The sequence below is a fragment of the Scyliorhinus torazame genome, chromosome 2 (assembly GCF_047496885.1).
Source record: "Scyliorhinus torazame isolate Kashiwa2021f chromosome 2, sScyTor2.1, whole genome shotgun sequence".
NCBI lineage: Eukaryota > Metazoa > Chordata > Chondrichthyes > Carcharhiniformes > Scyliorhinidae > Scyliorhinus > Scyliorhinus torazame.
Genome location: NC_092708.1, coordinates 99164565 through 99182327, shown reverse-complemented (window position 1 = coordinate 99182327; position 17763 = coordinate 99164565). Strand labels below are relative to the sequence as shown.

Sequence of the window (17763 nt, the reverse complement as noted above, 5' to 3'; positions counted from 1 at the left end):
ACAATTGGTCAAAATCAGTGAACACATCTTCGAATTCAATTCTCCTTACAAACGAATCATTAACCTCACACACTGCTCAATTCACCATCTTCTTTCATTCACTAACCAACATTCTCTATCAAGCATTAATATCCTCACCTGACCCTCTCACACGCTGCTGCAAGCCTCACATCCACACCCCTCAGTTTGCACTTGTCAGCTATTCAACTATGTCAGGCACATCACCGACATCACCCATAAGTACTGCCGCACGCTCACTGCCACACTTCCCTCTGAACAAGAGAACACACAACCACAGGTAGTAGGAGTTAACTGGTGGAGGACAGGGATGGCTGTCCCCACCATGATGGAGATGACAGTACTGCCAATCATTGGAGAAGCCACCACTAAGCACAAGACCACGGGAAAGGCTGAAATCACACGTTTTGGTATGTTCCTATCTAATTGACCTGTTCACATCCCGCTTAATCCTGCAATCCTAAAATCTCCTCTCATGTACAAACTGCAGATGAAGAATACACCATTTCTTTCACCATGGCTACCCCATCCCTTCCCTCACTGCAACCCATCTTTGGGTATCTGAAAAGAGAAAGAACTGCCACCTGTCCATACCGGCATGTAAAGCCACTGATCCCACACTTGCAGTCACCAGCTCAGCTGTTGGCACTCTGCATACGTGAGGGCAGCCTAGAGGCAGGATTTGCACCTGGTGAATCACCAGGCACGAGTGGCCTGCAATCAGATTCCCCAGAGGCCAAAAACGCTGACACACATACTCATGGGGTTTATAGATACCTCTGCGCCCCTGGCATGGTCATCATGAAAGGTTTTTGCCTTTGAAAAACAGTCGTGATTCGTGTTGGTGTGTTGTCATGCTGTTAGGGTGGGGGACGATACGCCATGGACGGCTGCTACGGTGTCAAGCCCATCAGAGGATTCTAATGAGGATTGCATTTGGAAAGAGGCTGATAAACTTGATGCAGAGACAGGCTTGCCAGAAAGTCTGTTGTCACCATCATGGAGCACGGAGGAGTCTTGGCACAGAGTTTTGCGGAAACCTTGGAGCTCACCCTTTCCAGTATGAGAGTGGCTGTGATTCTGGAGTACACAATTGCTACCCTGAGGGTAACACAGCATTTATCCTCCCAAAATTGGTGCCCTTCAGCCACCCAGCCCAGGCTGTTGCCACCTATGCCAAGGCGATGCAATCCAAAACCAGACATCAGTAAGTCAACACTTTAAGTCACCTCCTTTAATGCTGTTTCTTTTTCAAGGTCACTTTCCTCAAATTACAGTGCGAATTCCATTTTCATATTGGGCATGATCCAGCTGCCCCATTAGCTGAGGGCACAACTCCTGTGATGTAGTTAAATCTCGTGAGGGGACAAAAATGGGATTTGTCCCACCCCTCCGCCTGTGGGACACAATCAGGTGCAAGCCCAAAGAGGGTGTGAACCTGCTTTCCAAAGTTTGAAATAAATTTTAATATAATTGGTGGGCTTAACACTGTAGCAGCTGTCCATGGCTTATCGCCCCCCCCACCCTGGCAGCGTGACATCACGCCACCATGAATCACGACTGGTTTTCAAAGGCAAAAAACAGTCATGATGACCACGCCAGGAGCGCAGAGGTGCCTGAAGGCCCCATGAGTGAGTGTGTCTTCGTCACGGCTTCATATTGCACCCATCATCGCACATTGCGCATCAACACATCTGCTCCTTTCAATATTCATGTTACATTGGGTCCTGTGACCCAATCATTGCCACTGCTAAGGTATTTGTATTTGAGAGAACTTGGATATTTTAAACAAAAAAAAACAGAGGCAGAATTCTGCTGAAAGAATATGCAATGAAACCAAAGGTTTTGTTTACAAGTAAAAAGTTGAAGCCTGGGCTGCTCATCTATGTGGACAATTATTTGACTCAAGCCGGTTTCAATTTGGGAGTTTCAGGAGTGCTTACTTTGGGTGAGACGCAGCTTGAAGAGAGGTACACTATTTGCAACTGTACGTAAGAACAATCCGTAGTAATGCTGACAAAATCAAACAAAGCGTGCAAAGTGTCACACCATTAAACAAATGCTGGAAGGAGGAGTAGGACTAGTAACAGCATAGTGAAGAATTTAGAATGATTCCCGCCAGCCTGGGTCGAAGACCAAACCAAGTGCCAGGTTTCTCTTAGCTTGACGGTCACCCATGAAAAAGCCAAAAGCCTGTATGAAGACTTTCAGAATGAACAGGGCAAGAGTTTTCAATCAGGAAGTTTCAATACTAGTCATGGATGGTTCAGGCGCTTCAACAGAGTTTTTTATAGGCCTCCTAATAGTTCTAGGGATGTAGAGGAAAGGATGGCGAAGATGATTCTGGATATGAGCGAAAGTAACAGGGTAGTTATTATGGGAGACTTTAACTTTCCAAATATTGACTGGAAAAGATATAGTTCGAGTACAATAGATGGGTCGTTTTTTGTACAGTGTGTGCAGGAGGGTTTCCTGAAACAATATGTTGACAGGCCAACAAGAGGCGAGGCCACGTTGGATTTGGTTTTGGGTAATGAACCAGGCCAGGTGTTGGATTTGGAGGTAGGAGAGCACTTTGGGGACAGTGACCACAATTCGGTGACGTTTACGTTAATGATGGAAAGGGATAAGTATACACCGCAGGGCAAGAGTTATAGCTGGGGGAAGGGCAATTATGATGCCATTAGACGTGACTTGGGGGGGATAAGGTGGAGAAGTAGGCTGCAAGTGTTGGGCACACTGGATAAGTGGGGCTTGTTCAAGGATCAGCTACTGCGTGTTCTTGATAAGTATGTACCGGTCAGACAGGGAGGAAGGCGTCGAGCGAGGGAACCGTGGTTTACCAAGGAAGTGGAATCTCTTGTTAAGAGGAAGGAGGCCTATGTGAAGATGAAGTGTGAAGTTTCGGTTGGGGCGATGGATAGTTACAAGGTAGCGAGGAAGGATCTAAAGAGAGAGCTAAGACGAGCAAGGAGGGGACATGAGAAGTATTTGGCAGGAAGGATCAAGGAAAACCCAAAAGCTTTCTATAGGTATGTCAGGAATAAGCGAATGGCTAGGGAAAGAGTAGGACCAGTCAAGGACAGGAATGGGAAATTGTGTGTGGAGTCTGAAGAGATAGGCGAGATACTAAATGAATATTTTTCGTCAGTATTCACTCAGGAAAAAGATAATGTTGTGGAGGAGAATGCTGAGCCCCAGGCTAATAGAATAGATGGCATTGAGGTACGTAGGGAAGAGGTGTTGGCAATTCTGGACAGGCTGAAAATAGATAAGTCCCCGGGACCTGATGGGATTTATCCTAGGATTCTCTGGGAGGCCAGGGAAGAGATTGCTGGACCTTTGGCTTTGATTTTTATGTCATCATTGGCTACAGGAATAGTGCCAGAGGACTGGAGGACAGCAAATGTGGTCCCTTTGTTCAAAAAGGGGAGCAGAGACAACCCCGGCAACTATAGATCAGTGAGCCTCACGTCTGTAGTGGGTAAAGTCTTGGAGGGGATTATAAGAGACAAGATTTATAATCATCTAGATAGGAATAATATGATCAGGGATAGTCAGCATGGCTTTGTGAAGGGTAGGTCATGCCTCACAAACCTTATTGAGTTCTTTGAGAAGGTGACTGAACAGGTAGACGAGGGTAGAGCAGTTGATGTGGTGTATATGGATTTCAGCAAAGCGTTTGATAAGGTTCCCCACGGTAGGCTATTGCAAAAAATACGGAGGCTGGGGATTGAGGGTGATTTAGAGATGTGGATCAGAAATTGGCTAGCTGAAAGAAGACAGAGGGTGGTGGTTGATGGGAAATGTTCAGAATGGAGTACAGTCACAAGTGGAGTACCACAAGGATCTGTTCTGGGGCCGTTGCTGTTTGTCATTTTTATCAATGACCTAGAGGAAGGCGCAGAAGGGTGGGTGAGTAAATTTGCAGACGATACTAAAGTCGGTGGTGTTGTCGATAGTGTGGAAGGATGTAGCAGGTTACAGAGGGATATAGATAAGCTGCAGAGCTGGGCTGAGAGGTGGCAAATGGAGTTTAATGTAGAGAAGTGTGAGGTGATTCACTTTGGAAGGAATAACAGGAATGCGGAATATTTGGCTAATGGTAAAGTTCTTGAAAGTGTGGATGGGCAGAGGGATCTAGGTGTCCATGTACATAGATCCCTGTAAGTTGCCACCCAGGTTGATAGGGTTGTGAAGAAGGCCTATGGAGTGTTGGCCTTTATTGGTAGAGGGATTGAGTTCCGGAGTCGGGAGGTCATGTTGCAGCTGTACAGAACTCTGGTACGGCCGCATTTGGAGTATTGCGTACAGTTCTGGTCACCGCATTATAGGAAGGACGTGGAGGCTTTGGAGCGGGTGCAGAGGAGATTTACCAGGATGTTGCCTGGTATGGAGGAAAGATCTTATGAGGAAAGGCTGATGGATTTGAGGTTGTTTTCGTTGGAGAGAAGAAGGTTAAGAGGAGACTTAATAGAGGCATACAAAATGATCAGGGGGTTGGATAGGGTGGACAGTGAGAGCCTTCTCCCGCGGATGGATATGGCTGGCACGAGGGGACATAACTTTAAACTGAGGGGTAATAGATAGAGGACAGAGGTCAGAGGTAGGTTCTTTACGCAAAGAGTAGTGAGGCCGTGGAATGCCCTACCTGCTACAGTAGTGAACTCGCCAACATTGAGGGCATTTAAAAGTTTATTGGATAAACATATGGATGATAATGGCAGTGTAGGTTAGATGGCTTTTGTTTCGGTGCAACATCGTGGGCCGAAGGGCCTGTACTGCGCTGTATTGTTCTATGTTCTATAACAGGCATTTCTATCTGCACAACATTCAAATGTCCAGCAAAACACTTATTACTGATAGAGAAGCGACTGATGGATACCCAGCCTGTTTGAAAAGAGTCATTGAAGAAGGTGGCTACTCACCAAAATTAGTTTTAAAATGTTGATGCAATGGAGCTTTTTGAAAACGTATGCCACAAAGAATATACATTTCAAAAGAGGAAAGAGATGGCGCCTGGATTTAAAGCTGCCAAATTGAGTCAGGAAAATATTTTCTTCAAGATATTTATATCCTCTTGGATAATTGCCCAGATCATTGTCAGCTTTGGTGCTTTGTCTGAAAATGTGACGGTAATTGTTTTGCCACCCAACATGATTTCATTGCTACAGTCCATTGTTCAGGGAGCAATGGCAGAATTTAAGGCTTACTATCCATACCATGCCTTCTCCCAGTTCATTGAAGCGGCAAATGGGAATAATGCACCATCAGTCAGAGTGCCGAAGTGAACAGGGGATCAATGATTTCATTAGCTACTACAAAGAGTTCCACCGGAAGAACAAAGAAAAGTACAGCCAAGGAACAAGCCCTTCAGACCTCCAAACCTGCACTGACCATGCTGCCTGTCTAACCTAAAATCTTCTACACTTCCGGAATCCGTATCCCTCTGTTCCCATCCTTTTCAAGTATTTGTCAAATGCCCCTTAAACATTACTATCATACCTGCTTCCACCACTTCCTCCGACAACAAGTTCCAGGCACCCACTACACTCTGTGTAAAATGATTTCCCTCGCACGTCTCCTCTAATCTTTGCCCCTCGCATCTTAAACTTATGTACCCTAGTAATTGACTCTTCCACCCTGAGAAAAAGCTTCTCACTATTCACTGCGTCTACGCCCCTCATAATTTTGTAGACTTCTATTAGGCTGCCCCTCAACCTCCGTCGTTCCAGTCAGAAAAAATCAAAGCAATAGAAAACATCCAACAGCCCTTGGGTAAATTTTAAGATTGTTCAGGATCCAGGCCCTTCATCTCATTAACTCCACCAGGACTAGGCTGTAGCATGCTGCTTTAAATTCAAAACCGAAATCATGCCATTCAGTCACTGAATTTCTCAGAAGAGGAGAACTAGGATCTTAAAGCCTGCGGTCATGGCACAATGTAGACAGCTCAAAGCACCACCAGCAGAGTCTTCAAAAGATCCTCCAAATCCAGTGCCTAGAAAGGTGGTGCAACAGCCAGGTCTTCACCCAAGCCAACATGTCCAGCATCGAGGCTCTAAATAACTCAAAGCGCTTACACTAAAAAAACTTTAGGAATGTCCTCAAAGCATCCCTGAAAAGGTCAAATATCTTCTCAACTCAGGATGACCAACTTATAATGCAAAAAGGTTTATTTCTGAAGGCACCACACACAGACTTTGTCAGGAACATGCAGAGGCTAAGTGAAACCTACCCACATGAGGCAGAGTCTGGCGATTGCACATTGAACTTGTCAACCATCTAAGAGACCATTGAGCCAGTGTGGAAGTAAATCATCCCTGAACCCAGGCGGATTGGAAGACCATAAACGTAACACATCTTCTAAAAAGAAGAAACTAAACTAGAGTATTGGCCAGTTACTCTAACATCTGCCATTGGGAAACTATTGAAATCTATTATTAAAGAGGTAGGACATTGAGAAAATCATAATACCATCAAGGTAATGTCAACATAGTTTTTTGAAAGGAAAATCATGTTTGACAAATTATTGCATTCTTTGAGGATGTGACAAGTAGGATGGGTAAAATGGAACAAGTAGATGTATTGGATTTTCAAAGGGCATTTGATCAGGTAAGGTGCCACATCAAAGGTTACTCTACATAAGGTAAAAGCTTACGGTGTCGGGGTGATACATCAGCAAGGATAGAGGACTGGCGAACCAACAGGAAACAGGGTAAATGGGTAATTTTCAGGATAGCAGAAATGCCATGGTACAGAGACATCTACATGTTCTCGTAAATGAATCACAAAAAGTGACCATGCAGATACAGCAAGTAATTAAGTAGGCAAATGGAATATTAGCCTTTATTGCAAGGAGGGTGGAGCATAAAAGTAGAGAGGTCTTGCTGCAACAGTACAGGCATTGGTGCAACCATACCTAGTGTACAGTTTTGGTCATCTTAATTATGATGGGGAGGGCAGCATGGTGGCACGGTGGTTAGCATTGCTGCCTACGGCGCTGAGGACCTGGGTTTGAATCCCGGCCCTGGGTCACTATCCGTGTGGAGTTTGCACGTTCTCCCTGTGTCTGCATGGGTTTCACCCCCACAACCCAAAGATGTGCAGGATAGGTGGATTGGCCATGCTAAATTGCCCCTTAATTGGAATAAATAATTGGGTACTCTAAATTTATTTATTTTTTAATTAAAAAAAGCAGATCCAGAAATGTTCACATGGCTAATTTCTGGGATGAAGGGGCTAGCTTATGAGGAAAGGCTGAGCAAGTTGGGCCTGCACCCATTGGAGGTTAGAAGAATGAGAGGTGATCTGTTTGAAACAAGTAAAATTCTGAGGGTGTTTGATCCGGTAGATGCTGAGAGTTTGTCCCCTTTTTTGGGGAAGTCTAGAACTAGAGGGTACAGTTTAGAAATAAGGGGCCTCCCATTTAAAACAGAAATGAGGGGTAATTCTCTTGCCAAGCACTCAATGGGAGCTGAATCATAGAATATAGTCGAGGCTGAGTTAGACAGGTTTTTAATCTACAGGGGAGTTAAGCATTATGTGGGCAGGCAGGAAAGTGGAGTTAAGGTCTCAATCAGATCTGCCATGATCTTGTTGAATGGCAGTGCTGGCTCGAAGTGCTAAATGGTCTATTCCTGCTCCAATTTCTTATGTTCTAATACCAGGCATGAACCTGCATATTGAGCTGAGCATGGTCGCATACCAATTGAATGCTCACAAAATGGGGCCTTTATAGTCTCCCTCTTCATTTAGGTGCAATACCCTCAAAATCTTGTGCACGCAGTCAAGGGCACCCAGCAACATGGGGGATTCCCGCAATCCTGGCAAAAGCTTATGCACACTCAGGCTGCTTCTCTCCAGTCAAAGAGTGCACAATGACCTCCCATGGCTCTAGCATAAAGGACTTCAGTCATATGTAGCAGCGGACAGAAAGCTGGGATAAGTTGGATAATTTGCCACTCCCAGCTTCGGAAAATCTCAATGTGAAGAAACTCTTGGTACTGATAGTACCACCTTTGCCCTGCTTTGAGGCTGCAGGTCTGCCTTGTGAGGTAGAAAATTTCAGTGAGCACCTCCTTCATAAAACAGAAACAACATAGGTATCATAGCAAACATGAGGTTGGAGAAATTCTCCCTGAAGATCCTGAGTCATCAAGCCTTCTGATGAAAGCCCTTCCCTCCCTCCAAAAGTGTAGATTGTCCTCTTTTGTGCTACCTCTGCTCAATCCCCCTTTCAGGCTACAGCCAAGGGATATGGTAACTACAGCATCCACAACTAGGAGAAAGTAGCTGATGAGAAAACTCAGAACTTCAAGAGCAGCAGCACGTTCTGTTGACCAACTTTAAACAGGACTGGAAAACTCTCAGCACTTCTAACCATTAAATAGCACGAGTGGGCTCTTCATGCTGCTAAATTCATGTTCAGCTCTGCATGCTTTTTAAGAGGGAGTTAGCTGAAGCACCAAGGTCAAAAATGATAGCGCTTACCTCCAAACACCATTATACACTGACTGATGAGCTGACTACTCCACATACTTCATGTGCTCATTCCAGGGGCGGGATTCTCCAACCCCCCACCGGGTCGGAGAATCCCCGTGGGGCGGCATGAATCCCACCCCGCCGCTCCGACACCGGCTGCTGTATTCTCCGGTGCTGGTTTTCGGGCGGGGATCACGGCGCGCCGGTCGGGGGCCGTTAGCAGCAGTCCCCCCACCCCCGGCAATTCTCCGGGCCCCGATGGGCCGAGTGGCCATCAGTTACTGGTCAGTGCCGCTGGCGTGAATTGGACATGGTCACACACGGCGGGACCTAGCTGATACGGTCCTCGGGGGGGCTGGGGGGGATCCGGCCCTGGGGGGGGCACGGTGGCCTGGCCCGTGATCGGGGCCCACCAATCTGCGGGCAGGCCTGTGCTGCGGGGGCATTCATTCCTTCCGTGCCAGCCTCTGTAAGGCTCCGCCATGGCCAGCGCGGAGAAGAGACACTCCTGCGCATGTGCCAAGACACGCTGGCCGGTCTGCGCATGCGTGGGACTACGCCAGCCCTTTGCTGCCGGTTGGCATGGCGCCAACGCCTCCGGCGCCAGCCTAGAGGATTCTGGATTCCTAGAGGAATGCTGGATACGCCAGCGGAGGATTCCGCAACTTCCGGTCGGCCTGATGCCAGAATGGTTCGTGCCACTTTTTACTCCAGCGTCGGGCCATTGCGGGGATTCGGGAGAATCCCGCTCCAAATGCCTGCATCAATGCCCTCACCAAAATGGCACCCAGAGCCTATAACATTGTGGTAGCAAAACATACCCTCAGTGCCAAACCTACAGCTGCCACAGAAATGAATTGTTAAGCCAAAAGTTGCTAGCATGGCCATTAGTATGAGCTTTTGTTTTAATGAAATAAAAATCAGTTTAAACAGAATTTTTTAGAATGTAGAATAAAACACTACAAACTTTTTCTTTTAGTTTGTCTGCCGTTTCTGGATGCTTTTGTTCAAGAATGCACTTGCGTCCCTTTCCAGAAATTGTCATCTTAGTTTGTCCGGACGAAATCATTCCAATGGTAGCAAGTCCTGATGTGCTGACCCCTGACACTGTTGTGATGCTGTTACCATTCAGTGACCCGTTCATACCTTCAAAAGAAACTACATACTGTGAAAAGGTACTCCGGTACTATTTGTCAAACAATCATTTGTGAAAATGCAGCAAGGGTGTCCAAACAATGGATAATTGGTTGCAGTACTTGTGGAGAAACAAACAAAGGTTTTGCATAAAATGTTAATCAGAAGCATTTCGTCACTCCGTTATATTATCTTTTTAATAATTTCAATAACAAAATTAAAATGTCTCCAGGAATTAAAAGCCATTAATTCATTTTTAGATCTGAGTGCATGCATGTGCCAGAGGGAAAATGTTTGTAAAAATTGCCCACGTATTCACAAGTAATGGTAGAATGCAGTTCACAGCAGCACAGCTCAGGAAAAATGCATTTTATATTAATAACATTAGCAGTAGATGTGAGGAAAACAAAGGCAGTTTAAAGGGATTTATATTTATATTGGCAAACATTAATGAAATGAAATGAAAATCGCTTATTGTCACAAGTAGGCTTCAAATGAAGTTACTGTGAGAAGCCCCTAGTCGCCACATTCCGGCGCCTGTTCGGGGAGGCTGTTACAGGAATTGAACCGTGCTGCTGGCCTGCCTTGGTCTGCTTTCAAAGCCAGCGATTTAGCCCTGTGCTAAACAGCCCCTAGAAATAAGATATAGTCTTAAGTGGGTTTAATTTAATGTTTCTAGAAGTTAGATTCATACTGAACAAAGGTGTTTGTATGTGTGGGGGATTGATTCAGTTCCAACTTTGTCTGTATTGAACTTAGAGATGGCTAAGGCATGAAGAGTAAATAAACCACCAGTGGTTGCTTAGCAACTGAGGCCTTGTAAGGTAGAAAAACTATTAAGTTTTATGTTGGCTAATTTGATTGCAGTTGGAGACAGGATGTCAGGGAGTGAATGCCCCTCAACTCTGCCAGAAGAAAGACTGGACAGGATGGGAGCTACAAAGAGGCAGGCTTCCAAAAATAAGTTGCAGTCTAGATAACCAGGGCATTGAGACAGGAAGAATGTCAAAGACGACTGGAGTTAAGTGATGAACAAGGATTGTTCAGAAGAATTCAAGGAACAGTAAAAAAGCATTCCGAGTTAAAGAGGCAATTACAATAACCATATTTAAATAATATGGATGATAATGGTATAGTGTAGGTTAGATGGCTTTTGTTTCGGTGCAACATCGTGGGCCGAAGGGCCTGTACTGCGCTGTATTGTTCTATGTTCTAAAGTGGGACAGCAGTCTTCAAAGGTAAATAAAATGTCTGACGCCATTTTCATATAGTCTGGGAATCGAGAGTTAAAGCAATTGTGAGCAGTTTTCACAGCAGTCAAGGCAAACAAATCCAAAACGGGATTGGGGTTAAAACCTCAACTGGATTCACTGTTAGGAGTGGAGCTGAAGCTTTGTTTAAAAGTGTCAATTGTGAAACCTGGTCTGCATTTCAGAATGCAAACCACTAAGGGAATGCATAATTATGAGAGAAGATTTTAAAGGGGGGGGGGGAATCTGAGGAGGCATCCACAAGTGGGTCTGAGTGGAGAATGTATTTGCCCACAGTCATCTTGTGTGCTTAAAAGGGAGTTTGTGTTTCTGAGACCATTGTGGATTAAGATGTACTTTGTAATCCATATTAATCCTAATTGTTAAATTAAGGAGGAAGTAAAGGTGTAAGCCAGGCTTTCATTCTGGGATCTTCCCATCCAGTTCTAACAGCAACTGGAATCGTAACAGTAGGATTGAACTTGGTAAACTATTCTGCACGACAGCCCCACTTCTGGAACACAGCAGTACCATGGGACCTTGCACGGACCGCACACCAGGAGAAAAACTGGCTACCCAACCTTTCAACAATAGATATGGTGGTCCAGTTTTCATAAGCTATTTGGGGTTAAAAAGTGAAGGAACAGTATCAGCATGGGCAGCCTCATTAGAATCTTACAGCACCAGGAAATGCATATTGGAAGGGAAACATGATTGTGCTGCCGTGCACCTGCTCCATTTGTCCTTTTAAGTGTTGCAAGTCACAGGTTGTGGATATCCTTCTGAGAAAACTTTGTCAAGTGGCTGCAATGCATCTTGTAGATAGTATACGCTGCAGTCACTGTATGTCATGGTGGTGGGAATGATGCTTAGGCGAGAGGATGGGGTGCTCATTGCTGTTTCCTGGATGGTGTTGTGTTTCGTGAGTGTTGCATAGCTGCATCCAACCAGGAAAGAGGAGGGCATTCCATCCCACTGCTGATTTGTGCCTTGTAGCTGTTAAGAGACTTTGCAGTGGAAATACTCAGCCTCTGACTTGTCGAGTAATCAGAATTCATGTGGCTGATGCAGTTGAGTTCCTGGTCAATGGTGACTTCCTGAATATAAAGGGGAGCTAGTTGGGCTCTCTTCTGTTGATGATCTCCATTGTCTGGCACTAGTGTGGCATGGATATTACTAGCCACATATTATTATTTCATAGATGTTACAGTGCAGAAGAAGGCCATTCGGCCCATTGAGTCTGCACTGGCTCTTGGAAAGAGCACCCTACCGAAGCCCACACCTCCACCCTATTCCCATAACCCAGTAACCCCACCCAACACTAAGGGCAACCTTGGACACGAAGGGCAATTTATCATGGCCAATCCACCTAACCTGCACATCTTTGGACTGTGGGAGGAAACCGGAGCACCCGGAGGAAACCCACGCACACACGGGGAGAACATGCAGACTCCACACAGACAGTGACCCAAGCCGAAATCGAACCTGGGACCCTGGAGCTGTGAAGCAATTGTGCTAACCACTATGCTACCGTGCTGCACTCAAGCCTGGGTGTTTTCAAGTTCTTGCTGCATTACTTGAGGAATTACAGATGGAGTCGAACATTGTGTAATCATTAACAAACATCCCAACTTCTGTTCTTATAATGGAGGAACGGTAATTGATGAAGCAACTGAAGCTGATTGTATCTCAGATGCAGCTATGTCCTGGAACTGAGATAACAAGTGTTACTCTAACCACTGGAAATTTTTCCTCCCAAGTCAGAACAACCAATTGTACTATTACTTCTCAATGCCACACTTGGGCAGCACGGTAGCCTTGTGGATAGCACAATTGCTTCACAGCGCCAGGGTCCCAGGTTCGATTCTGGCTTGGGTCACTGTCTGTGCGGAGTCTGCACATCCTCCCCGTGTGTGCATGGGTTTCCTCCGGGTGCTCCGGTTTCCTCCCACAGTCCAAAGATGTGCAGGTTAGGTGGATTGGCCATGATAAATTGCCCTTAGTGTCCAAAATTGCCCTTAGTGGTGGGTGGGGTTACTGGGTTATGGGGATAGGGTGGCGGTGTTGACCTTGGGTAGGGTGCTCTTTCCAAGAGCCGATGCAGACTCGATGGGCCGAATGGCCTCCTTCTGCATTGTAAATTTTATGTTCTATGGTCGACTGGTGCTTTGATGTCAAGGGCCGTCACTTTCACCTCACTTCTGTACTTCAGCTTATCATCAGTTGGCAAAGGGTTACACCAAGACATAATGCTGCAGCCACATATTCAAGAGCTTAGAAGGCACAAGTCAGAAGTGAGAAATCCAAAACGCATACTTTAAAGAACTTCTAACCATTTGGGATTTGAAAAATACTTCAGACTGTCCACAAGTATGTATAATTTGCTAACACTCACCTTTTTGCATCCCTCGACCAAATTTGTTTGCGTTTCGGGAATGGAATGGATTGGAATCATGATTTGGAGTTGAAGCAGCAAACACTGGTGGAATTCGTAGCATGCCTGATGGGAAAAAAGTTGTCCCTGCACGAGTCTGCATCTCTGTAGCTCGCCACCATTCAGTACCTTTACAAAAGCAAAACAACATGTTTGTAGTAGGGTTCGGATTTTAGACAACTGTGTAACATTGAATTTAAGGACATCTTCTCAAATATCAGTGGTTACATAATCCACATCTGCCATTCTTGAGCCAAGTTCCCGTGCAACTTTTCTAATCACTTTCACTATCACCACCCACCTAACATGTTTGGTACAGCGCAGGGCAGATAAATAACTTTCCTTCTACAGGTACATTTCTTTTCTCCCTTTCGCCTTCCAGAACAATAACAAATTCAAAGAGTTCAAATGATAACCAAATCAAAGAGAAAATGCAAATAAAAATAGGATAACCTGGGAAATATGCAGCTGAAGAGGCAGCATCTATGGAGGGAGAAACATAGTGAACATTTCAGTTCACTGAATTTCACTTTTGTTGTAAGGAATGCACCAGACTGGGTGCAGTTATATACCACTTTCAAATACAATGGAAGACCTTAGATAATGTTGAATACAATCCTTCATCTTTGCCCAAAAGGTGAAACTTGGCACATAATTAACAGGTTTTCATTCTTCCAGATGAGTCCTGCCTCACCAAGGAGATACATTTAATAATATTAATCTTTATTATTGTCACAAATAGGCTTACATTAACACTGCAATTAAGTTATTGTGAAAAGTCCCTAGGCATCACTCTCCGGCGCTGTTTGGGTACACAGAGGGAGAATTCAGAACGTCTACTTCACCTAACAAGCACGTCTTCCGGGATTTGTAGGAGGTAACCGGAGCACCCAGAGGAAATCCGGGGAGCACGTGCAGATTCCGCACAGACAGAGACCAAGCAGGAATTGAACCGGAGACCCTGGTGCTGTGAAGCAACAGTGCTTACGATTGTGCTACAGTGCCGCCCTTACCCAATTTCTAGGCTTTCAAAGATTTGTCCTTCACGGGCGGCATGTGGCGCAGTGGATAGCACTGGGACTGCGGCGCTGAGGACCCGGGTTCAAATCCCGGCCCTGGCTCACTGTCCGTGTGGAGTTTGCACATTCTCCCAATGTCTGCGTGGGTTTCACCCCCACAACCCAAAGATGTGCAGGATAGGTGGATTGGCCATGTTACATTGCCCCTGAATTGGAATAAAAAATAATTGGCTACTCTAAATTTATTTAAAAAAAAGATTTGTCCTTCACACAAATATTTTATCCTTCCTAACATAAGTTCTGTGCACATCAAAAGAATGTTAGCTCCTTTCAATGTAAGAAAGTTGAGTCGATCGCTGGGCTTCACTACTGTGATCTACTGAAGCAAGCAAAAATAAGAAAAAAATCATCTACTAAAATATTTGCTAATATTTCACTAAACAATAAAAAAAGTGGGTTCATCACCAAAATATGGAATCACCAACCCTGTGTGCAGAAATAAGGACTGAAAAGAAACACATTTTCACAAAAACATACAAGTTCAAATAACTGACATCAAACAGGGACTGAAAGATCTGTTGATCTTCACAAACCTGAACAGGGTTTATTCTTGAATTCCTTCAGAGGCAACATCAATATAAATTCTCATTGAGCTAAAACAATGTACCTGGACCCATCAATTAAAAAAATAATCACTCTTCAATGAGATATAGTTCTTGTCTCCCAATAAATTTAGATCAGAATCATATCTGACACTCCATCTCAGGCAAACAATTTTGTCTGTATTTTATTGTGATGGGGTAATCAATGCTGAAAGACTTGCACTCAAACCAGCAAGTAATTTGAATAATATGTTAAAAGTGCTTAAAACTGGTGAATGATCCCTGCTACAACAGAAGTGAAAGATGGCATGTAGAAATTTCCTGTTCAAGCCCAAAAATGTATCAAGACCTAGAGTCTTGCAATGTTGGTGACTGCTGCAAAATCTGGGTAACTTTGCAAGGAATTTTTTAAAAACCTTGTGTGGCCCCACTACTCAAGGAAGAAATAGAGATGAGCTGACTCAAGATGAAGAGTCCACTGCTAAAGATGGATATTGTGCCAAGCAATAGGTGTCGACCTATACATTCTGTATCAAGCAAGCCAAGGTCCTCAAACCACTGGTGTCAAGTTGATTCAGGAATTAAGTAGGTGGTACTCATTCCTAGTTAAATACCAAAATACCATCATATTGTATCCATGTCCTCAGTGAAATATTGCAGACGTGCTTTTTTTTCTTCTTTTGTTTGCTTTTTAAAAATAAATTTAGAGTACCTAATTATATATATATATATTTCCAATTAAGGGGCAGTTTAGTGTGGCCAATCCACCTAACCTGCACATCTTTCAGTTGTGGGGGTGAAATCTGCGCAGACACATGGAGAATGTGCAAATTCCAGACTGTGACCAGGGCGGGGATCAAACCCAGGTCCTCAGCGCCGTAGGCAGCAGTGCTAACCACTGCACCACCGTGCAGCTCTAGATATGCTTTTTAATAAGCAAAGTTTAATATAATGTTTTTAGTATCGGTGCGTGTACATTTGTTGAGAGGCATGGTTAAGACCACAGTCACCATATTAAGGTTTCCTGAAACTAGCCACTTTATTTCATAGAAGCAATGGCTCAACACAAGTAAAACAGATTGCAACTATAACAGCAATTCAAAAAAATCTAACCTCCTAACCCACATTTAATTGTAGCAAAAACGCTTCATTATTAACATACTATGCACAAAATGTTTCATAGAACATAGAGCATACAGTGCAGAAGGAGGCCATTCGGCCCATCGAGTCTGCACCGACCCACTTAAGCCCTCACTTCCATCCTATTCCCATAACCCCATCTAACCTTTTTGGTCACTAAGGGCAATTTATCATGGTCAATCCACCTAACATGCACATCTTTGGACTGTGGGAGAAAACCGGAGCACCTGGAGGAAACCCACGCAGACACGGGGAGAACGTGCAGACTCCGCACAGACAGTGACCCAGCGGGTAATCGAACCTGGGACCCTGGGCACTGTGATGCCACAATGCTATCCACTTGTGCTACCGAGCTGCCATGCTGACATGCAACTATAATAGAAATTGCATCACTATTTAACACCATAGCACAGAGCAATAATCAAATTAGTACACTGGAAAGCTAAATAAATTTCAATCAGACATTTTACTTAGCTTTATCAGATCTTATTGTTAAGTTGCTCATCACCAACTAAACCAATCTTAATACTGAACAATTTTAAAATATTTTCATTGCAGCCCAATTTCACATGTTTCTGAAGAATTCTTTGAAAAATATGTACGTTACTGCACACAGTTCAAGATAAAATGGACAATATTAAGTATCACTGTTGTAATAGAACATAGAACAGTACAGCACGGTACAGGCCCTTCGGCCCATGATGTTGTGCCGACCATTTATCCTAATCTAAGATCAACCTAACCTACAGCCCTTCAATTTACTGCTGTCCATGTGCTTGTCTAAGAGTCACTTAAATGTCCCTAATGACTCTGACTCCACCACCTCTGCTGGCAGTTTATTCCACACACCCACCACTCTTTTGTAAAGTACCTACCTCTGACATCTCCCCTATACCTTCCTCCAATCACCTTAAAATTATGTCCTCGTGACAGCCATTTCCACCCTGGGGAAAAGTCTCTGGCTATCCATTCTATCCATGTCTCTCATCACCTTGTACACCTCTATCAAGTCACCTCTCTGCCTTCTTCGCTCCAGTGAGAAAAACCCTAGCTCCCTCAACCTTTCTTTGTAAGACATGCCCTCCAGTCCAGGCAGCATCCTGGTAAATCTCCTCTATACCGTCTCCAAAGCATCCACATCCTTCCTATAATGAGGCGACCAGAAGTGGACACGATATTCCAAGTGTGGTCTAACTAGAGTTTTATAAAGCTGCAGCAAAACCTCGCGGCCCTTCAACTCAATCCCCCCGTTAATGAAAGCCAACACACCATACGCCTTCTTAACAACCCTATCAACCTGGGTGGCAACTTTGAGGGATCTATGTACGTGGACCCCAAGATCCCTCTGTTGCTCCACACTCCCAAGAATCCTGCCTGTAATCCAGTATTCAGCATTCAAATTCAACCTTCCAAAATGAATCACTTCACATGTATCAAGGTTGAACTCCATCTGCCACTTCTCAGCCCAGCTCTGCATCCTGTCAATGTCCTGTTGTAACCTGCAACAACCCTCAACACTATCTGCAACTCCCCCAATCTTCGTGTCATCGGCAAACTTACTAACCCACCCTTCCACTTCCTCATCCAAGTCATTTATAAAAACCACAAAGAGCCGAGATCCCAGAACAGATCCTTGCGGGACACCACTGGTCACCAACCTCCAGGCGGAATACTTTCCATCC

The 17763-nt window shown here is 44.6% G+C and overlaps 1 protein-coding gene across 8 annotated transcripts in view; it reads right to left on the bottom strand.

The window, feature by feature from the left end:
• Nucleotides 1-17763, bottom strand: part of baz2ba (bromodomain adjacent to zinc finger domain, 2Ba) — a 603362-nt gene that overhangs the window by 276092 nt on the left and 309507 nt on the right. For all 8 annotated transcript variants that reach the window (XM_072474620.1, XM_072474664.1, XM_072474673.1 and 5 more), the window contains 2 exons: nucleotides 13282-13449; nucleotides 9470-9648 (listed from right to left, as the gene is read on the bottom strand). In XM_072474620.1, the coding sequence (XP_072330721.1) occupies nucleotides 9470-9648; nucleotides 13282-13449 (347 nt within the window). The remainder of the gene's footprint in view (nucleotides 1-9469; nucleotides 9649-13281; nucleotides 13450-17763) is intronic.